Source organism: Mauremys mutica, chromosome 9 (genome assembly GCF_020497125.1).
Source record: "Mauremys mutica isolate MM-2020 ecotype Southern chromosome 9, ASM2049712v1, whole genome shotgun sequence".
Classification (NCBI taxonomy): Eukaryota; Metazoa; Chordata; order Testudines; family Geoemydidae; genus Mauremys; species Mauremys mutica.
The window spans coordinates 54,496,031-54,519,650 of record NC_059080.1 but is presented as its reverse complement, the minus strand read 5'-3'; the positions used below and the strand labels follow the sequence as shown (position 1 = coordinate 54,519,650).

General features: G+C 37.9%; 1 protein-coding gene across 1 annotated transcript in view; it reads right to left on the bottom strand.

Moving 5' to 3' along the window:
* TRA2B (transformer 2 beta homolog) overlaps positions 1–23,620 on the bottom strand; it is a 35,361-nt gene that overhangs the window by 10,661 nt on the left and 1,080 nt on the right. The window contains exons 2-4 of the mRNA XM_045029925.1: positions 14,504–14,637; positions 2,944–3,106; positions 1,351–1,539 (exon numbers count right to left, since the gene is read on the bottom strand). Of these exons, the coding sequence (XP_044885860.1) occupies positions 1,351–1,539; positions 2,944–3,106; positions 14,504–14,637 (486 nt within the window). The remainder of the gene's footprint in view (positions 1–1,350; positions 1,540–2,943; positions 3,107–14,503; positions 14,638–23,620) is intronic.

Here is a 23,620-nt window from a genome sequence, read left to right as displayed (position 1 = left end):
AAATTGAGAAGTTGTGCATCTCATTATACAGTGTATCCAAAGCTAGGTTTCTTGCCTTCTTTACTGCTTGTCTGGAGGCTCTACAGGTAGCATCCACTTCTTCTGAAGGGTTATTTTCCTAATGCATGTTTCATTGGAGCAAACCTCATACTGGATCCATTTGCCAATTGCAAACATTACAACCAAAGTGCTGGGGGTCTCAGTGGTTTGCTTCGGGTAACAGTACACACATCTTCAAACTGAGTTTGTATTTAAGAAGGTAACTCTGGTACAACTCGAGATTTACCTTGTATTTTTGTTTAAAGCATAACACACCTTTATTTTGTGCTAAGATACCAACAAGGGACAGGATCTAATAATTCCTCAAGATGGCTTACAGCTCTTATATGATGAATAGAGTTAGTCTTCTGGGATATGTGTAAGTTACTTTCACCTCCAGCTGTGTATGGGCAAGATTAATAGTCTAACTGCCATGGTCAGGTTCTAGTCTCCAAGCACTATGAAAAGGTGTATTTATTATTGACATTTGAAATTTTGCTTCAACGTGTATTTGAACACAAGATGACTGTGTCTTTGGGCACATATTTGATTAATTACGCTAATATAAAAACTAAAACCATATAAACCTTTTAAAATATTGTTTTAAGACTATCATACATTTACCCGTTTGTCAAGACCTACATCCAAAATCAAATGCACACTAGGGGAGAGTTTAATATCTCATCTACTTCAATCTGAGAATTAAAAGTTAACTGATTTGTAAGCCTGATTACATATTAAAATCCTCCATTAAGTAGATTTAAATACTAAAATAGTGTTTCATTCATCCCAGAGGATCACAAAGCAATTTACAATTATATTCATATAAACAGTACTAGTGAAATGCAACAACGAGCAGGGAAAAGCAGCTTTGGTCAAACACACATAACCAGCTGTGTGGAACTATTTATTTCTCACCAACGTAGGGCTGAATTGAGCTGAAGTTTAAACCTGTGGTATTTGAAATAGTTATCACTAAATCATTCCTTTCAGAAGCTTGCCTTTTAACCACTTGGTCAAATCAGTTCGAGTAAATACATTCATAAGACCATCAGTTATTTTGAAGAATCGTTGTTAGACTACAGAAAAAAAGGCCAATGCTTCCAAGACTGCTGTTCTTGTTCAGGTGCATATTTTCATTATAGCAGTTTCAAGTATTAATGAATACTGTACCTTAATTCCTTTTCTACACTGTCTCAAAGGTTTAAAAAAATAAATCACATTTTACAGGGCTATGTACTAGTTATACAGGAATAAGTTTTTAACAGTTGGGAATTGCAAATTTTAAAAGCGTTATATATTCCAGCTTACCTCCTTTGCATCATCAACATTTTCAAAATACACAAATGCAAATCCTCTTGAACGCCGAGACTGCTGGTCATACACAATGGAAACATCAGCAATTGGGCCATACTTGGAGAACACTTCTCTCAGGTCCCTTTCTGTGGTGTATAGGCTCAATCCAAACACACCGAGACAACAGTTTGGGTCAGGATTTGCCTAGAAGAATATATAAAAAAAAAGTTTCTCCTTTCAAACTTTTAGCAATACAGTGACTTTATAAACGTGAGTTGATTTGGCATGACTTCAAGACAGAAAAATCTACTGCTATCTAAGAAGCTAGTTTTACTCACAACAGACATGTGTTAGGAACAAATCTTCAGACTTAGCTTTCACAAAAACATGTTTTGCATTTCTCACTCCAAGAGGAGCACACAATTACCATGCCAAACTTTGTAGTGGCATCACAACTTTATTTCCAGAAGTGGGTACTGTCTGGAAGTGTCCATCTATCCACAGAATAGGGTGCTGACTAGTGAATACGAATATCTGTATTCTGGTCTGCGAGCACCTCTATATTGGAGTAGTTTGGCATTTATTTTATTCCTCATTTTAGACAGTTGAGAATGAACATGACTTTTTAGTCAAGCTAATTTGTTTTTGTTTAATGAAGACATCAAGGCAGCTTTCATTCCCCAATCTTCCCCCTCAAGCGTCCTCCTGATTAGGAAACTTTGGAAACTCAAAAATTAAGCCTATTTCTTTATTGAATATTTTATCTCGAGTGGGTATGTACACTTATTTGTTATTGTAGGGATGTTCTTAAAAAAGCTACTAATACAGTCCTGATTCAAGTACAAGAAAAAAAGCATTTGTTTGGCAACAAAAATTACATGGACTTTGCAAACAAGGCAGATAAATTAAAGGGCCTATCAACTTTGACTGTACCCTTTAAAAGATTTTAATAGAAAGCTTCAGGGTTTAAGGTGCCTGAATCTATGACAAAATGCTGTGTATTTCAAGAGACTGATGCAACAAATCTAGTTTATTAATTTTGAAACCTACAAAAAAAGGTAATTGCCAGACCTGTTTAAGAGAGAACAACCATCTTAATTTAATTGTGTGCTAATAGTCAGACAACATTTGTTTAGAAAAATGTCTACATTAACGTACAACTTTCAGTGAACAGGCACCTTAAGTTACTGTAAGCACTGTGAAACTTTAAAAATTACAAGCTCAAATGTGATCAAATAAGGAATATCTGAAGATCCAAACATTAATGTACTGAAGTACGAGTTACCCACTCATAATAAACAGAACACACAGAAGACAAAAACTTACAAATACCTGAGATCACAATTTTCTTCCAAAAATTATTCAAATCATCATAACGTAACATTTAAAATGTGGTAATTTATAGTTACAAACAAACTTCTCATGTTTTGCTGTGAATTTTTATTAATGTAGTACACCATGAAGATTAAATTTAGTTTCCAAATCTGAGAAGCAGATTGCTTTTATAGATTCCTTAGTTCAAGGGGAAGGACAAACATATTGAAAATTGCAATACACCCACAAACAGCTACATTTAACAATCCCAATGTGTTAAAGTAACAGTCTTACCCTGTTTCCAACATGACGCCTACGAGTAGACATAGGGGAATGGCTGTGACTGTGTCGTCGTCGATAATCCCGACTGTAAGACCTGCTCCTGGACCTCCTGTGAGAGCGGGAACGAGAGCGTGATCTTGTATAGTGTCTACGAGAACTCCTCCTTGACCTAGATCTGTGCAGAGAAAGAACTAAATTACTTCTGAGGGGTTACCATATTGCAACTACACATTAACATGAGGAAATCAAAAGTTACCCATTTTCTATTTATAGGTAACTTAAAAATCATGTTGTACTACATCTTGTAGGGCAATACAAGTACCTATTTCATCACCAGTTCAAGTTTCTCAACTCAATCTTTACAGTCAGATTAGATTACTTTAGGGTATTCACCACTATAGCAGGCCCCCATATAATTTCCATTGCAAAAACAGAATTCCAAACTCCATTTCAACCCCAATGTTGAAAGATATACCAGGTACTCCTATTTATCCTCAATACAAGAGGATACCCAATGAAGCTGAAAAACAACTACTTTAAGAACTGTAAGGAAATAATCTTCACAGTATAAAACAACCATGCAGCACTTGGCCAAAAAACATTAAGATAAAGAGCTAAGTGGGAGTTGAAAGAGATTAGACATTTATATTGAGCATGAGATCATCCAGTTACTCTAGCTATTAAAACTCACCACTAACCATCGTTCTGAGTGTTGGCATTGTACAATCACACTTGTGGTAGGGACCCCCTGTGCAACTGAGCTTCTGGAACCTTTCTGGAAAAGCAGTGCTTGTTGGGACAGTGCAAATACCCTCTTTCAGCATTGAATATTCGGAGATCATAAGAAGCTGTGCAATCCCAATCTGCTTTAATTCCTTCCATTAAACCTTCTAGAGCTCTTAAAACAGCAGAACTGTTAACTAAGTGGGGAAGTTGGGTGATGAAGCCAGGTAACATTCCTTGAGCTTTGCCTTGTGTTACAACTTAACTAAGCAGGGAATTGGCTTAACATAGTGCTGACCACAACCTGTCCATGTCTACGCTAACATAGGAGTCAGCATATTACCTTACTTGACCCCTCAACAGCAATGTTTAAGAAATTTGTAGTTGAGAAACACCCTTGAAGAATAGAAGCTGACGGTCAACCTCTCTTCAAAGTAGTCTCTGCATACTCCCTTTTGTGACTCAAACAATCTCCAAAAGGACAGGGGACAAGAAGGGACTAAAGGAAATGCAAAATGGGTCTAGACTACTGGGCAACCTGTCAAATTTGAAACTGGATTGATGTTGAGAAAAAAAAAGAGCCAAACTTCACCTTTGTTTCAAGTGACTTTATACTCTTCAGCTGCAGAGACTTCTGGGGAAGGGGCAATGGAGATAAATTCTAGAAGTAATACTCTTCATCTAAAAGACAATGGTGGGGGGAGGAGAGAGCTAACTTTGTTCAAGTTGGAGCAACCCCTTAGATGCTGCTGCAGATCTAGTCTTTCTTTTGAGTTTTATTTCTATGCAAAGCTTGCCATTAAAAATAAGGAAGGTTTCCTACTTTGGCTTGTGACTAAACCAACAAGCAAGCTAACTTGATCTAAGCTCAGTTGACAATGCCCAATGTCAGAGTTCTGACTTATCTGATGGTATCCAGAAAGCATGGAGTGCATGCCCTGGAACAGAGTGACCCATCAGTTACAGTCTTAATAGGCACTGGGAAGATAGGTCAAGAAAAGGGAATACCTGATTCCAAACCTGCAATTGATATCAAAATACCTTAATCACTGGTGACATGGAGAATGCCAAGTCAAGCTTCCTGGAATTTTGATTTAAATTGGATTTTTTTGATAAAATGCTTTTTGAGGAAAAAACCTACCTAAAGATATCTTACTTAAAATTATCTTTGAGCTATAATGTATCTCATCATGGAATAAGGATTATAAATTCGAATTCTACAGTATGAGAATATATTATTGTAATGTTTAAGAAAAGGTTTGTAAATGAGTTCTAATAGTTCATGAATTAGGGACCCAATGTTCTGGGGTTTGAGGGGCTTCTGTATAGATTATTTAGGTTAATCTTTCTATCTATCCAATGGGACTCGGTATCTTCTAGACTGAGCACTATCAGAGATGCTTAGTTTTGCAGTTCTCAAACTGCAAATTTGTGTCTCCAGAGATAACATGCTTGTTAATAGCAAAAATATTTTAAATAAATAAATAATATAGCGGTGAGAAAAGACCTCAACCCTATTGTCCCTCTACAAATTTATGTACACAGAGTCAATCCCTTACCTCTTTCTAAAATTGTTGGGGGTGGAATAGATCTGGACAAGGAGAAGAAGTCTGGAGATAAATGCAAGGAGACAGGCAGTAGAAAAAAAAAAGTGAAACTGGTTGAGCAGCATATTCCAAAAGTCTTGAGGTCTTTCTGAGTGTAGCCGTCATTGATTTGAGATCTACCATACCATTCTCTCACTAGAAGGGAAAACCTATAATGGCAGCAGGCCATAAAAGAGATGCAGTTTGGGAATATTTTAATGAAGTTCCTCTACCTGTGAGTAAGACAGGCATGCATGCAAAATGCAAACAGTGCAACAAAGAAATGCAAGACCTGGTTGCCTAAATGAAACATCATGAGAAGTGCTTCTTCTCAGGAGGAAGCTGCGTTGAAGATGAAAAGAACATGTCTGAACATGCAGGATCTTCAGGTTGGTAAACTTTTTTATTTCATACTTCTTTCTTAAAAACTGCCTGTCTTCCTTCTGGACTAGTCTTGATTTCTCATGTTTGAGCAAAAAAATATAGTTGTTAGTTTATGGTATTATCATTTTAGATGCAATTATGATAAAAAATAAAAAGCTGAAATAGGCAAATCTTCCTTTTATAATTTCACCTTTAAAGTAGTACTGATTGTCAGTGAATGCAATGAGTAATACTAAATGAGCTGTATGGTAATAATTAAATAACTGCATTGACTTATTTGGTTTAGGAGAATCCATGCTCAACATACAGAATTCTGAAGACTATCCACCTTCAAGGTCACCATCATTTTATATAGTTTTAGAGTTATCTGCCAATGATAGTGTTTTAGTCACATCATGTAAGTCACATAACTGTGGCTATCACCTGTAGCGCAAAAAAGGAAGAAGTCTCCATCATCCAGAAACAGAGATAAGTTTGTGATAAGAACCAGAAGATTACAAAAAGAGGTAATAGATGAAAAAAACTGCCCAGTTTGTTTATGCAACAAGCTCTCCTTTCCATACGATTGAGAACCCACACTTCATTAACATGGTTCAGTCATTAAGACCAGGATACAGTACACCCAACAGAGCAGATGTCACAGGCAAATTGCTGGATCAAGTGTATGAAAGAGAAATTGAGCAGTGTGCAAAAGGTCTAGATGGGAAATTGTTAACCCGAGTCTTGATGGGTGGAGCAATGTCCACAATGATTCTGTTGTATGTGCTTGTGACACAACAGAAGAAGGGAATGTCTTCCTTAGAGAAACAACTGATACATCAGGAAATGCACACACAGCAGAATACTTACAAGAAGTAGCAGTAAAAGCTGTAACAAACTGAAAAAAATTCAAATGTCTAGTATGCAGCTTGGTCACAGACAATGCTGCAAATGTATCCAAGGTGAGAAGAAATTTAGGAGGAAGTGAAGAGAGTCCCAAGCTGACAACATACGGTTGCAGTGCTCATTTGATGAACACTGAAGTCTTTGGCTAGGAGGTGCCAGAAATAAAGGCTAATGTCGTTGAAATTGCAAAATATTTCTGTAACAACCACTTTGCAGCAGCTGCTCTGAAAAAAGTGGGAGGAACCAAGGTAACTCTCCCACAAGATGTGCAATGGAACTCAATAGTGGACTGTTTTGAGTTTTCAAGAACTGGTCTAATCTGATGACAGTTTGTGAACAAAATTGTGAAAAAACAGATGGCACTGTCACAGCCAAAGTTCTCAACTTTGCGTTCAAGACAAATGTTGAACACATGCTGAGTATCCTGAAGCTTATTTCTGTAGCCTCGAAGAAACTGCAGGGAAATAGCAGTTTCATTGCTAATGCTGTTGTAATCTGGAAGGAACTGAGTGAGATCTTAAAGAGAAATATGCAATGACAGAGTTAAATTACAAGCCTTAAAAAAATGAATGGGACAAGCACTATCTCCAGCTCATTGTCTTGCAAATATTCTCAATACTCGATACCAGGGTCAAACCTTAACTGCTGAAGAAGAGGAGTTGGCTATGACATGGACATCCAGCAATCATCCCTCCATAATGCCAACTATAATAAACTTCAGAACTAAGGGTGAACCATTCAAGAAATATATGTTTGCTGATGTTTTTAAAAAAGTCACATCAGTGAACTGGTGGAAGTCAGTTAAGCACTTGGATTCAGAGGCTGTTGAAGTGATCTCTCTTGTAACAGCAGTAGCTTCTTCTGCCAGTGTAGAAAGTGAGAAATCATTTGGGACCTGAAAAAGGCAGGAAAGCTTGTTTTTCTTTTCTAGATTATGAACAAACAGGAAAATGAAGGTGAAGACTATTGCGTTAGCTGCAGAAGCCAGTATTTTAAATTTCTCGTGTTGACCTGGCTAACAGTTAATTTTTTTTAAATATTTCATTTAACTATTTTAAACAATTTAAACAAAAACAAACCTGATTTTAAAAAATTAAAATGTTTAACTAAATTCAAAAATTCATGCTTGTTTTGTTAGATTATATGTTTTCTGTTGAAGAAAAAAATCCAGAATACATAACATTGTTTTAGTGAAATAAAAATTTAAATGTCTGTCTGGTGATGTTCTCCTAACACAGCATGGCAAGAAAATCCTCCAAATATTAATGATTAACCTGTTGAATTGGAGATGTATATGAAGTCATTAGGAGGTGAATTATCTGCTTCAATTACCTTTGGTAAATGAAATAAGCAAACAATCATTCATTTTCTGATATAGCTGTAAAACTAATCTGAAAAGTTTTCAAAATAAATCCCTTTAAAATGTATAGTGTGTACCTTCTAAAAATGAAACCTACATCTCTGAGTTGTGAAGAATATGTATTAAACAACCAACAAGAATATGTATTATAACAACCAACAAGAATGCACTTTTATGTAGAAATCCATGAGTAAATCAAATCTTCCTGACTAGTGATTTAAATCAAATTGATTTAAATCAAGTCCACCCTGGGAAACTCTTGAACCCCTGACATTACTGATATCTGCAGAGACAACCAGAAATCAGGTGCAGAAAGGCATAGAGGGATCCCTGTTGCAGGACCTAGTGCAAATAATCTGCCTTCTTGGTGACAACCAGTGCAGATACTGGGGTTGTCTGATCTCAAACAAGGTTCAACAAGCTGTCACTGTCAAGCAGAGCAATCTTTCAACTTAACACGACAAAAAAAGGTGATGAGTCTTCTCTTGGATTGTGGCAACTTCCAGTTCTGATGCCACTATCAATACGAACAAGTCTCAAAGTTGTCTGCAGTCATTAGGAAGTGACAAAGGTGTAGACATGATTGTAGAATCTGAAGACTTAGTTTCATCATTAGTAGCAGAGGATCATTTGAAAACACTACCTGCTTCCTCTCCATTTGAATCCGACAGATTATTATGTTGTCAGTTAGGGGTAGAGATTAAAATGCAATGTACTTTTACTTCTCAGAGGAAGAACAAAAAAAAGCAAGTTCTTATGATCCTCTGGCCTCCAGGAAGTTGACGGAGATCCTTGACAACATGGAGGTAAATGGGGACAGGAAAAGGGGTTCTACACCAATGTTTCCCCAACAAACCTGCATTGCCCTGGAGAAGAAGGCCCAACTGGTGTCTAAGAGAAAGTGACATCCCACTCCCCATCTTCCCAAAAGCCAAAGCCCGAATGATCCAGAAAAAGCCTCCATGTCCATACTATATGACCCCTAGGCTGACCAAGAGCCCTCTAGAACCATGATTATGAATCAGGAGACTGGTAAATTCTCCAGATGCAAAGGAGGGATCCCAATGGATCTCTACAGTGAACAATAGTCACTGTACAGATTGCAGAAGGGGTATCAATACCAAGGGAACAGCCCTGTGAAAGGGAGAGTCAGAAGTAACATGGATCAGCATTCACTGGAAGAGCTAGAGATGCCTTTGAAATTAAGGCCTCTGATCTGCTCATGTGCTGCCCACTCCTTGAGTGTTGTGGATTTACTTAAGAATGGCCCTACTTGGCTCCATCTAGCCCAGTATCCGGTCTTCTGACAGTGGCCAATGCCAGGTGCCCCAGAGGGAATGAACGGAACAGGTAATCATCAAGTGATCCATCCCCTGTCACTCATTCCCAGCTTCTGGCAAATAGAGGCTAGGGACACCATTCCTGCCCACCCTGGCTAATAGCCATTGATGGACCTATCCTCCATGAATTTATCCAGTTCTTTTTTGAACCCGGTTATGGTCTTGGCCTTCATAACATCCTCTGGTAAGGAGTTCTACAGACTGACTGTGCATTGTGTGAAGAAATACTTGCTTTTGTTTGTTTTAAACCTGCTAATGCTTAATTTTATTTGGTGACCCCTAGTTTGTGTGTTATGAGAAGTAGTAAACACTTCCTTATCTACTTTCTCTACACCAGTCATGATTTTATATACCTCAATCATATCTCCCCTTAGCTTTTTCCAAGCTAAAAAGTCCCAGTCTTAATCTCTCCTCATATGGAAGCCATTCCATATCCCTAATCATTTTTGTTGCCCTTTTCTGAACCTTTTCCAATTCCAATATATCTTTGAGATGGGGTGACACCTGCACACAGTATTCAAGGTGTAGGAGTACCATGGATTTATACAGAGGCAACATGATATTTTCTGTCTTATCTATCCCTTTCTTAATTATTCCCAGCATTCTGTTCCCTTTTTTGACTGCCACTGCACATTGAGTGGATGTTTTCAGAGAACTGTCCACAATGACTCCAAGATCTCTTTCTTGAGATCCCCATCATTTTATATGTATAGTTGGGATTATGCTTTCCAATGCGCATTACTTTGCATTTATCATCAACATTACATTTCATCTGCCATTTTGTTGCCCAGTCACCCAGTTTTGAGAGATCCTTTTGTAGCTCTTTGCAGTCTGCCTGGGTCTTAACTATCTTTAGTAATTTTGTATCAAAATTTAGAAATTTGATATTTGAGTCACCTGGCACAAAGCCCCTCTAAACTTTACTTCTTGCTTCTGTGCTTGATGGAAGTTAGCCTAGAAAGCCTCTGGCTAAGTTAAAACAAATTGGCAACAAGGAATCCAGAGTCAGCATAAGGCTCCTACTAGGGCGGAGACACCCCTGAAGTCATTGGCATCAGACTCAGTCTCCTCTGTCTCTTATTTGGCAACAAATGTGCCCCACAAACATGCACAGACTGTTGAGCCAATCTGAAGTAAGCACAAGGTGCCAGTTTTGAGTGCCATGGATTCTGCATCTCCCACTTCAGGGAGCTTCAAAAAGAAGACTACATTCTATCCTGTCCCTCAGAAGAATAAGGCTGAGCACAAGATAGATCAGAACCCTATAAGGAAAGCCTGTACCTATGTTCACATGCCCAAAGTATGAAGACCTAGCATGTCAAAAAGCAGCTCAGGAAATAGCTTTCTGAGAGGCATTAGGCAGCAGGGGTGTGCATCTGACAGCAAGAAAACACAGACTCTGCTGCTTCAAGTGGGATGGTCTCTGAATCTTTAAGATCCAGAAAGTACATGATGCAACAGTCTCCGACAGTATGGCAATCTAGCTACACAAGGCCAGAAAAACCACTTAAATAATTTAAAGTCTCACCCACAAAAAATTCTTAAGGAATCAAAGAAAAAAGTTCTGGCATGGAAAAAACCGTTCCCTCCACCTGCAGCTTGCCAGAGGAGGAAAAAAGCCAAGGTAGATGAGAAGCACACAACTTCGTAACCTTTTCTCTGAACACTCAGTACCGCTAGGGAGTGCTCAGGTAGTCCCAGAAAGCACTGCTTTTCTAGAAATTTCCCAAAGCTGAACCACCTGAGGAGAATCTTACAAATGGGAATATGCTACTGTCACTTGGGGAGTGGGGGGAAATCATGCTTCAGGGCATAATCCAACCACGAATTGTCAGGTTAGAAAGAAATTTCCTTAAGAACAGGTTTTTTGCATCTTCTTCTGAAGCATCTAGCAGTATCCACAGTCTGTGGTAGGATATCAGAATAGATCAGGACTGTGCAACCACCCACGCACATGACATTTATTCTGCAAATTAAATTTGAAGCAATTTTTAAATTAGTCTCAATGAGCTCTCGAATTAGCATCCCAATATCAAATTAATGGTAACAAATGGGATCACAATTTAGTCCATGAAGCTGGGAAGAGGGTAGGCAGTGAATCCTACATGGGAGTGCGTTTCAGAAGTTGCTGCGGGGATGAAAATCCAGAGGAAAGAAGATGGGAAACAGAAGAGGGCAAGAAACAATGGAGACTAGAGAAAGCAACAGAGGGCAGAAATAATGGTGGTCAAATTTATGAGCATGCTTTCTCACTGAATATGAGACTAAGGTACTGAACAAATAAGGGTTAGTAACTAGACCTCTAGTTACTACATGAATGCCATATTCTACCCTGATCTTTGGAAGTTCTGCAGGTCGAGAGAGTATTTAATCCTAATCATATATGCCAGCCCACAAACCATAATTAACAATGGAGTTAACCCTCTTCAAAGAATGAGCTGTACATCACTGGACAAGATGGACCACTGATCCGAAAAACTCCTGTCTTATAATAGATGTGTTGCTTATGTACACCCACTTTGCTTTTATTATGGTCACGCTGCAATGCCAAGCAAGCCAAAAATCCAGTGCTCAGAACTGTTTACTAATGGCATGTCTACACTGCAGCAGCACAGCCACAAGCTCTTCTGTTGATGTAGTTCTCAACCTTTCCAAACTACTGTACCCCTTTCAGGAGTCTGATTTGTCTTAACTACTTGCTTACAAAATCAGACAAATACAAAAATGTCACAGCACACTATTACTGAAAAAATCGCTCTCTCATTTTGTCTGTATGAAATATTAGTTTTTAGATTTTGCTAGTGCTTTTTATATAGCCTATTGTAAAACTAGGCAAATATCTAGAGGAACTGATAAAACCCCAGAAGACCTCTGTGTACTCCTAGGTGTACGTGTACCCCTGTTGAGAACCACTGAGAAGAGTTAATCTGATAGGCTGTAGCCATATCTACACTGGGGTTGGGTCAACCTAACCACAATGCTCAGGGCATGAAATTTCACAACTCAAAGCAACATAGTTAAATAGATCTAATTTTGTGTAGCCAAGGCCTTAGCACCAATCATATATGCTTGTACAAACCAGCTGAAGGCATTTTCCTCATACAGGTGCCAAAGAGCACCATTCGAAGACAACGAAATTGCACAATTATCATTTTGTGCATTATCAGATTATCGCCTCTCTTCTACTGGTGTGTCGGAAAGAACCCAGTCTAACTCTCAGAACTAAAGCTAAGTTTGTAGGACTGTTTAGTTTCTGACCAGAATCACATTTAAAATGACTTGCCCGTGACCATGTTCAAAATCTGACAAAGCTGGAAATGGAATGTAGGCACCTTGGGTCCCAAACACACCTTAAGAGACGGCTGTAATTCTGCTCAAGTTAGATGGTTAACCCAGTGGAGTTCATAAACTCTGCAAACTGAGTATTTCCAGTTCAAGGCATTTAAAGTTTATTACAGGTGCCTCTGTTCTAAATTCATGAAGCCATGGTGGTCAAAAGCTCCCAATGAGAGAGGGGACATGCTGTAAAGCCAGTAGGCTGATGAAATTATAAATTCCATTATAACGCTTGTGATCTTCCCAAGCTCAATAGTTATTGATTTCTTATTTTCTTTAAAAGCCACGAGATTAAAAGCTAATACAGTGGCAACATTAAAGCTGCAGTATCAACCATAAAAACTCAGTAAGTCCCCAAAGTTATATTAGTTCCTTTCAACATTTGGCTACTTATTAATGTACAACAAAATGCAAATTAACTGATGTTCTTATCCATTAGAATATCTAAGCCTTTTTTGAATCCTCCTGTTGTCCTCAGATCTCTTATGGCAATGAGTTCCACAGGTTAATTATAAACTGAGTAAAGCGGAGTTTTCATTTTGCTTTTCAATTTCATTTGATACCCCCTTGTTTTATTACAGTAAAGTGTAAACAGGAGTGCAGGATTTACCATTATATGCCATTCATTATTTTGTACACATTTATCATGTCGCCTTATTGGACTCTTCAGAGAAGGAATGAAATAACTTCTCATACAGAAGCCTCTCCACATCCCTAAGCGTTTTGTTGCTCCTCTTTGAGCTTTTTTCATTTGTTTTTTGTTGCAGGGTCACCAGAACAGTATTCCAGGCAAAGATGTACCACTGATATACATAATGGCATGTTTTCATATTTTTTCTATTAATTCTTTATACAGCCTAACACATGTGCTTTTATACAGTAAAAAAAGGTTTGTGAACAGCTCAATGAAAGCTACCTCTGCTCAGTGACACCCAAGTCTTCCCCCTGAGTGTTTACAGTTAAATTTAGAACCTAGCAACATGTATGAGTAGTTTGAAACAGCAGCAATATATACATATTACTCCCCCCACCCCAGTCTTTGAGAAGTCTTACAAAGCTCTCAGGGAATTTTAAAAATAGTCTTTTCAGTTTATTGTACTAACGTTATCACTTGCTTTACACTTGTCAGTGTATTATGCAAGTACATATGATGAGGCTGTATTAATGCACTTGAGAGCAAGCTGGATATTTGTTATCAGTAGGAGCAACTCGTGCTCCATGTTTTTTGGGTGGGAACATACAAGCAGATCCTCTGAACAGGTTACTACTAAAAAATTATAACTATGTAAAAGGGAATTATAGAACACTGTACAATAAGCCACCTTTATGTACATTGAACAAAGACAAAAAATTGGGAATTGTGCTTTTAATACATTAAAAGGTATCTTTTTTAAGACAGACTGAAAGGTGTGTAGTTTGTAAAACCTACCTCCCCCAGTCTCCCTTCTCTGCTTTTGTATTTAAATTTGAATTCAGGCCATGTGGCATGGAAGATGCTATGGTGACTGATGAACTAGTGCAATGACATCATAAGAGTCAAGAGAAAGGGGAAGGAGTTTTAGTCAGACCATTAAGCAGTTTGACGACATTTAACTATAAATGGCATAATATTTGTGAGAGAGAAAATATTTTGTTAAACTGATAACACACACATCCCCTAAATGAAGGGGTGAGCTCATACATGAAAAGACTGCAGGAGATATTCCAGAAAGAAGAAAAAAAAAAAAAAAAAAAAAAGACAACTTGATATACCTGAGGTTGAAAGAAAAGCAAGAGTCTTCACATCTCACACTTATTTTTATGTGTCATATAGCAACTGAAATGGCACAAGATTGTTTTTATTCAAATCTTCTGTAGGTCTGTTTTAAACCTTTGGTGCCAGATTCAGGCTTAGCTTGATTAGTTTCCACCCCAGCACTGTCAAAACAAATTGAGACAGACATAGAAGGTAAACTCACCTAGATTCAGACCTGGATCTAGATTTTGACCTGGATCGCCTGGAGTCCTCCTTGGATCGAGATCTTGCAGGAGTGTGCCTTGCAGACTTGCCGGACCCATGAGCACTTCCGCTTCTGGAAGCAGAACGGGATTCCTGCATGCAGATATTGAAAGTCTAATTTGTACACAATTTCTGGGTGATCTAAACTCTGTAAACAAGCTCTAGTGAAAAAAAATGGTAAAATTTGCATCTCAACTATGTGTCCGGGCAGTTGAAATTAGAACTGCCTAGATTTTAAGAAGTTTTTTCCCTGGTAGGCACTTCTTTACCCTGCATATGCTTTCTCTATTAAACAGATAATGCATGCATGTTTAGCAAAATATACAGGGACACATAAACAGACTAGTAATTACTTAGCGTAGTGCTTTCAGATTCCAGATTACTTCTTATCTTAACTTCATTTTTATTCCTTTTCTTCATTCTTCCGTTTCAAATTCTGACTTCTTTCATCTTCCCCACTTCACACAAATTGCTCAATATTCTATAAGTGGGACTTCTGGTCTGATAATTAGCATGCATTCACTTTCTTTTTTTTTTCAAATTTCAGCTTCACTTATTCCTGAGCTTCAAATAATTCTCATTTATAAAACTTGTCAAATGACGACTTCCGCATTTTCCTTCTTCAACATTAACCTTAATAGAAAAAGAACAGGATGAAGAATATTTTAAAACTCCAGGATAAAATCTAGTGCCAAAACTGAAACTAGAAAAAAATGCTGCGTTTTTGGACTTTTTAAATTATTATTATTATTATTATTATATATGCAATTCAAGACTTGGCTCTACCAATTTTTCTATTACTTTTTACATGGATGTCAAATCAGTCTTAGTATTGGGTAACTGCATTCTCTATTTATGCCTAATTTAAAATGAAGTGTGCAATGGATGAATTGAATATTTACCCGTCATTTTGACATGAAAAATTTCAAGGGCTACTATATTTCACACTTCTTTAGCCACATATTTATGTCACCATTGCACACACATCTAATTAAACTGAGCAAACCAATAATTTTTTTGAATTAAAAAGTACAATTCAGCTGTATATTAAATGACTTAACCTTATGTTCCTTTATGTCACTAATACCACTAATATATATTATTATTACAATTTTGAAGGTGTGATTTTAAAAGTTCGATATGAGCATGTTTAGTTTGCCTGCAAACTGACCACACATGCAAGTTTTGTATTTCCATATGCAACCATGGTAATTCTGCACACAAACTGAAGATGCAATTGTGCATATCAACATTAATTCTGGTTCTCAAAATCTAATCTACTATTTATACCATTGTTTACTACTTGTATTTTTCTCAATATGGATAATGAATATAGCCTAGTTACTTACATTTTATGATTTAAAAGTTTCTAGCCAGTGCCCCGTTCAATTTTCATACACAATCACAAGGCTGCAACATTTCGGGTTGCAAACACTGGAGAGGAATGTTAGTTTTGAAATATTGGTTGGGGAAGTTTTTTGTTTTAAAGCTTGTGGAAACTTTCCTATTGATAGCCAATTTGGAAAAAGCTTGCTATTTTATTTAAAAAAAAAATCTAAACTTTGAGCCATGTTTCACCTATCAGAAGCTGATTAATAATATTTTTGGGCCAAAAATTACTCCCACTCTTGTCAATTCTAAGGATTTTTTCCCTTCTTTTTAACTTCATATTCCCAGTGTCTGAAAATTCATACGAAAAGGTGTTTTCGTACTGGATAGTCATCAGCTGAGCCAAATTAGTTTTAATTTTAGTTGAAACCACCACATCCACACAACCCAGAGGAAAGCTTGTTTTGCTGCGAATTTGTTTACAGTGACTACCATTAATGTTTAAAATATTATGAAGTGTTAAGTGAGAATTCATTTCAAATCAACAGCAATAGCAGTTAAGCTAGAAGTCAGATATTCCTCTTATATTTGTGAAAATGTAATCAACTATACTACCCAGCTATGAAGAAAAAGGCAGACCTTAAGTTTTCTACACTAAGCAGTATTTAGCAGGAGTCATGTTTTACAGTTTCATGCAATGAAAGCTAATAGGATTTTTCTAATTAGTTGTGAACATTATTTAATCTGGACTCACTACTCCATTTAAAGAAAAAACCTTAATCCATCCCAGAACTCTGCCTCAATTCTTCCAGTTAATTTTTTTTTTTAAATGTCAGAACTTAGTTGTCGCTTCAAACACAATTTCCTTTTACAAGGGACTTTATGCACAACAGTGATAAAAATCAGTAAAGGCCAAAATGTCTTGGAGATGAGGCTTCCTAAACCTAACTCGATTTACTCAGGGTTTTCCAAATTTACTCCTTGTAGGCCTGGCACAGAAACATATTGAGCATTAAAAATTCCCATTGCTTCTATAATCCTAGTTTTAAAACTATTAGACTTCAGAAGAATTTGAGCATTTGCTTCCTTTAGTGACATTTGACCAAAAGCCTTAATCCACTCGTTAACACAGAACATTGGCCTGTGTGTAGTTCATACAGACTTTGCTATATTCTCCATAAACTAAGCTGTCATTTTAAAACAAATTTATAGTTCTTTGTGGGTCTCAAACTTGCAGACAAAGAGCAATACTATTGTGTGATCTCCCAACACTAATTTTAATGGCATAATTTCTAAGATTACATTTTATCCAAGAAACTCATGCCTCAAAAAGATGAGTCACTTTACCTATATTACCAAGTGCAACAACATCAGAGGTGGAACATGTTAAATCATTTAACAGTGCCAAGACAATTACAAAGGTTGGCAACAGACAGGTTCATACAAATGCAGAGGTAACCATAACTAAGTGGAATTCCTTTCAAAAAAATCGCAGGAGAAGGAAACCTAAAAAGAGGAAAAAGATAATTGCTTAATATCTACATCCTAAATTAAGCAATTGGCTTCTCTCTCATTCAGCTCCTTTGGATTTTGTTCTCTCTCTCCTGTAATTCTTTCAACCTATGTCATGACTCTTTGCCAAACCCCTAGTTTCAGTCTAACTTTCTATACATTCTCCCCAGGTTCCTTTCTGGAAGTCTTTGAAGAATCTATTCCCCCCTCATCTCAAAAGAGCGCACACATTACTGCAATAATCCTTAGAAGACTGAGGAAAGTTGGACATGACCCCAGTAGAGCTTGTCAACACTACCCCTTCACTTGGCAAGAAAGGAAGCACTCCCTTCAGAGTCAGAGAATATTGCCTCAAATACTAGAAGCCCATAGAGCAGAGAATGTGATGTTTCCCCACTATATCTTTATCAATCTCCTCTCATCTTGGTGCAAGCTCCTCCCACAGCCAGTTCTTACATTTTTCAGCTTCTAGTTTGCTTGGTTTTGCTCTTCCCAATCTGAGTTTTCCTCTCTTCATACTTGTATTGCTCTATGCTTCCCTCTGTATTAAGATGTCTGCTGGAGGCTTGCTATGCACAGGAGCAGCAAAGGCAGGGCAAGTTTCTGCTTGTGCGATGGCTGGAGGGGAAGGGTAGCAGAAGAGAAGTTGGGTCCTTCTCCCCCCAGCTCTAAGCAAGAGTGTGAATCTGTCAAGGATTGTATTAGTTTCATACCACTGCACATCCCATTGGAAATTTGCTTATCCAATGTTTTACATCTAAATAGTTTTCTAAACCTGAATTTCAGAATTGCAGAGGGCGCTTATTTTAGGATTGTAACTCCCCCACCTTTTCCCTGTATCTGCTACTATATTCATTCCCATTTTTCCTTCCTTCAACTTCAACTTGAGAGTGCATGGGAGCCAGCAGATTCAGGGTTGTACTTCCTGTAGCAGTCATGCCACCTATTTTTGGCATACACATGATAAAACATACACTTAATGCACTTAAAAAGGGAATACAAGAGGCCAGAAACTCAAATCTATGCCTTCTGTGTTTTCATTATTATTCGTGGCATTCCATTAATTATGATAGTTATAATACAATTAACATGTATTTTACTAAAAATATGGAAAAGTTATAAAAGCAGAAATCTCTCTAAGAAGGTAGATTATTTTCAAGCGTTCTCCATGTGGTGAAAGCCGTAAGGCATAAGGCAAGCGCAAACAGCTAAAAGAAAACCTGTTATTTTAAAGTTTTTGTGGAAATACAATCTCACATTAATTTCTATAATAATTAAATGTCAAGTAGTAAGGCTTCAGTTACCTTAAAGGGATACTCAACTTGAATTTTAATTTAAAAATATAAAGCTGTTTCAGATAATGCACTTAACCCTGATTTCCTGTTAATTTGAGTTTACAATCACATTTTCCCAAGTGTTTTTCTTATTCTTAGTCACTATGTAAAAGTTCCACTTAAGACGGGAAACAAACTGAAAATCTTTCAGTTTTAGTAACATTTTTTAGTTACTTATAACTATAGCAGATTAATTCAGAAGTGTGATATTTAAGTTGACTGTGGCCTAATGTTTGGAATGAGCCATGCTTAAGTATTTTCAACACATGGAGTTGGCTGTTCCTCTCATACAGCTTGAATACTATTGAAATTACTTACTTATTCACAACTAACATTGTGACATGTTCTGTATTTATTAGTAAAAAATTTAAAACTGATGTGTAAGCATGCTATAAACAGGACACCAGTATGTTAAGTGACTCAAATAAAGGACAGAGGGCATTCAGTACAACTATAATTACCTTTCACTGGCTATGTCTTCACTAGAAAAGGGTGTGTTTTTAAAAAGTTGGTAAAAAACACGCAAACATCTTTTTCCATGTGAAGACAAGGTTAGTAAGTCCTATTCTGAGAGAGGTTCAGTGCCTGCCACTCTTATTTGGTCATTCAAAGAAACAGGATCAGTATTTGCAGGTCTCAAACATTTCCAAATAGAAGTACACAGACCAAGGTAACCATCAATTTTCCAAAAAGGAATGGTATACTTCAGGAGTGACCAGAACACCACTGAACCAACATTTGGCATAAAGTGACTTGAAATAAAAGTAGGAACCATTGACAGCGTTCATTGTGAAAAATGTTCCCATTTATTTCTAATCCTGGATTTTGCACAATTTACATAATCTCACTTCATTTTGGGCAGTTTGTCAGTGAATACACTTCAGGGGGATCATGCTGGGAGGCAAGCACATGCTATTTCCATTGAAATAAATCACATCTCACTTGATTACTGGGTCCACAGCTTTACTACCATGAATAAAGTGGGGACTCCCCAACTTTCAGCTTGAAACAGCAAAAAGCCACTTCTCGCTAACCTTGCAAAAAAAGTACTTAAAACTACTAGAAAAATGTCACAAAAGCCAGTGTTGTTGTAGTCATGTCAGTCCCAGGATATCAGAGAGACAAGGTGGGTGAGGCAATGTCTTTTATTCACCTTCTGCTGGAGAGAGAGACAAGCTTTCAACCTTACAGAACTGCTTTTTACCTGAAGAGCTCTGTGTAAACTCAAAAGCTTGTCTCTCTCACCAACAGAAGACAGCCCAACAAAAGTTATTACCTCACCACCATGTCTCACATAAGACAGTTTAAAAGAGCAAATCTGTTATAATCTAGTGTAAAATAGCAGATCAGTGGTAGCTAGTTGGCTATGTTCTCCATTTTTACTTTTAAAAAACATGTGAAACTTATGAATCCCCCCACCACCACATCTCAAGTTAGTAATATTACTCCTGTATGGCTATGTTTTATAATTAAATGCTAGTGAAACATACCTGATTTTAGGTCTTGTTCATGTCTGTGTCGATAGGGGGTTGCTTACATATGCAATTTTCTGAAAAGCCCCAAGGTCAGGGTGATGTATAGTTTAAATTTCACACATTTTCTGTAATTTCATTATTTAAGGTCCTCTTCACACCAGTGTTTTATGTTTTCACAAAGTTTTAATATAGTTTCCATAAACACTAATCAGAGATGCAAAGTGGTTATGTTGGCAAACTGTACTCAAACCCTGACAGTATTTTCTCACTCAAGTAGGGCTTCAGCCAGTAAACTCACATACAGCTACCAGTTTGGCAGCCTAAAGTGAACAGGGATTAAATGGTATAAATGGTAAATATGTTCTTTTCTTTGCAGAAAAATGCTTGGTCAAAGTACAAGATGCAGACATTATGAAAAATAAGATTGGAAAAACACTAACCTAAAATTTGGTCATTCAGAAAAAGACCATCTAGCATCTTGAATGCACCGTGAAGTTTATAAAGGAATCTTGCCCCTAATTGTTGAACATTTAGGGTGTCTACACTTCAATGTAAGCCTGTGTTAGAGCCTGGGCTCAAGGCTAATGCCCTGGTGTCTCCGCTGCAAATTGTGTTAAGCCAGGACCAAGACCCTGGCAGGGCTGGAGGGTCCTAGTTCGAGTCAAGCCCAGGATCCAAACCCTATTGCTCTGAAATGTAGCTGCAGCTCTGCTTCACAGAGATCCCAAGAATCAGTTGGAAGTATCCCACAGTTCCATGCAACAACTTCCTGAGCCCTCTTACCTTCAACAATCTGCAATCCACTCTATTGAAAAGGGAAGCTGCCCCCACCACCCCTTTTGCAGATCACAAAATCTCAGGTCAGCGTTAAACCATTCTGCAAATACACTATCAAAATCTCCTGGATTTGCAGTGGAAAGCGAGCTGATCAAGCCTCTTGCAGAGTAAGAGGCTTCCTGCTAAAGGGGCCGAGTGGGCACTAAAGATGTCCCACACTGTGTCACAGACCTAGGGCTAGACTGGCCACATTTCAGGGGGGAGCATTAGGGACTCTGGGATATGGTTACTTTTGAGTTAGGTCTGCACACTGCAGTGTGTATGCCTGAGCCCTAGGTTTGAGCACGAGTTAGGAAAGTCTGAATGTAGGGTTTAAATACAATGTAGAAGCTCAGTGTTAAGGAACTCTGGGCTTGGTCAGCTGACTTGAGTCCCACCAACCTTAGGTCAGTACTACTGTCCAATACTGATAAATCTGTGCCACTGGAAATTCTACACATGCTACTGGAAAGATGAGTACATAGTATGAAATCTTAAATTTTATACAACACCCTACATATTGATTTCTATGGAAAGCTAAAGTTTTACCTTTTTTTTTTTTTAAATGAAATGAAAACCCCCCTGTGACAGATTTAAAAACTATATTTCTACATATTAGTTGGTAAATGAAACAGCTACATAGGTCTCAGGCATAATGGAAAGTCAGAAAATTTCACTTAAAAATATGTATTTTTGCAAGGTTTCAATTTAAACTAATGTACTCCATTTGGATTATATTGACAAGCTTTTTTTTTTTGGACAGATATCTGATTACCTTCATTTATTATATATGACCAGCTAAAGATAACATTTTTGCAGTAAACACTGTTTCTGAAGATGTCGTTTAATGTACCATAATTGCAATACTACTACTTGGCTTTCTAGCTAATGTTCTGCCCCTTGTGAGCATGAACAATAATACTGTCCCAATAATCACCGTTTGAAAAATCAAACTTCAGGGCATGTAATTTCAAGTCAGATGCTACTGTCCAGATATACAAGTCACCTTTAAACATGGTTCAGGGGGCCATAATATCTGCGCAGACTAAAATTGTAGCTATTTCAAGGGGCAAATTTATGATTTTTTTCAGACAGATAATTAAGAATCTAAGTTCAATGTATAAAAGATTAACTTACACAAGCAACTGCAACTTTTGACTATTAAACCTTCAGAAGTGCATTACTATCTGCATAGTGTAATCATGAAGTGTATCATCACAGAAAGCAAGTATCAGATGTGTTGCAGTGTGGCCGGGCAGAACCACTGGAAACTATCTTATTGCCATCCCAAAAATCGTCCCCTTTATAGTAACTCCTCATTTAAAGTCATCCCAGTTAAGTTATGTTGCTGATCAATTAGAGAACATGCTCACTTAAAGTTGTGCAATGCTCCCTTATAATGTTGTATGGGAGCTTTGGGAGCTGCCTGCTTTGCCCACTGCTTGCAGAAAGAGTAGCCAGTTGGAACTAGCAGAGGGGACTGGCAGCCCTCCATTAGCTCCCCTAAGTTCCCTGTGCATAGCCACCCAACAGGCTATCAATTGCTGGGCAGTTCAGCTGTCCCTCCCCACACTGCCTTCAAGCTGCTCCCAGGAGCCTCCTGCTTCCTGTGCAAGGGGGGGGGGGCTAATGTGAGGGTGTCCTTCTCTTCCCTCTCCCCCCCGCCATCTCCAAGAGCAGGGGACACAGGACAGGGCTCAGGATAGAAAGAGCTTGCTGGCAACAGCTACTCTGCTTGCAGATCTACTTAAAAAGGCAAGGTACTTGGAGGGGGACAGTATACTTAAAGGGGAAATGCCCATCTGTCTCTCCCACACAAGCTGTGTCTCTGTCTCTCTCTGCCATGCTGTCTCCCCTCCGGCCATTGGTGCTGCCTTGTAGAGTGTGAGGCTACATTAACAATGTGTTAACGCTTGAGGGCTCAGCCGAGTGCTAGTTCATCATTTAGGAGTAAGGCATTCCCTGGGAAATATCCCACCCTCTGACTCCACCACCTCAGCCAAGCTTCACAATTGTCACTGATGTACAGTACTGTTTAAAACTTATACTGTATACATGTATGTGTATATAAAATATAATCTTTTGTCTGCTGAAACTTCCCCCCCTGCAACCTTAACTCTCCCTATTTACATTAATTCTTATGGGGAATTGGATTCACTTAACATCGTTTCACTTAACGTAGCATTTATCAGGATCATAACTACAATGCTAAGCGAGAAGTTACTGTATTTTGATCTACCAGTGATGAAAGGGGCTAACTGTATAATGCAAAAGTCTACAGTATTCTTGTCTGAGCAATTATGCTATTCCAGTTTTTGGGAAAAACACATTCTAAGCCTCAACCATTCTTGACAAGCCTAGTAAACTATGAAAAGTTATATCGTGTTTACAAGCAGCATAAAGTTTGAGACAGCATTCCCCTAATATTTGTAAACACAGCAAGAGCTCAGATGCAGCTCCATTCTGGCATCCCCTTGACTCAGGCTTTAGCAAATGCAGCTGGCCCTTCCCATAGGCTATCCCTCTTCCCGCAAGCACTATGTGCGTTTAGGCACCATCAATAGCTTCTGGCTATTGACAGTTTGTCAAAAGCGGTCACACTCAACCATT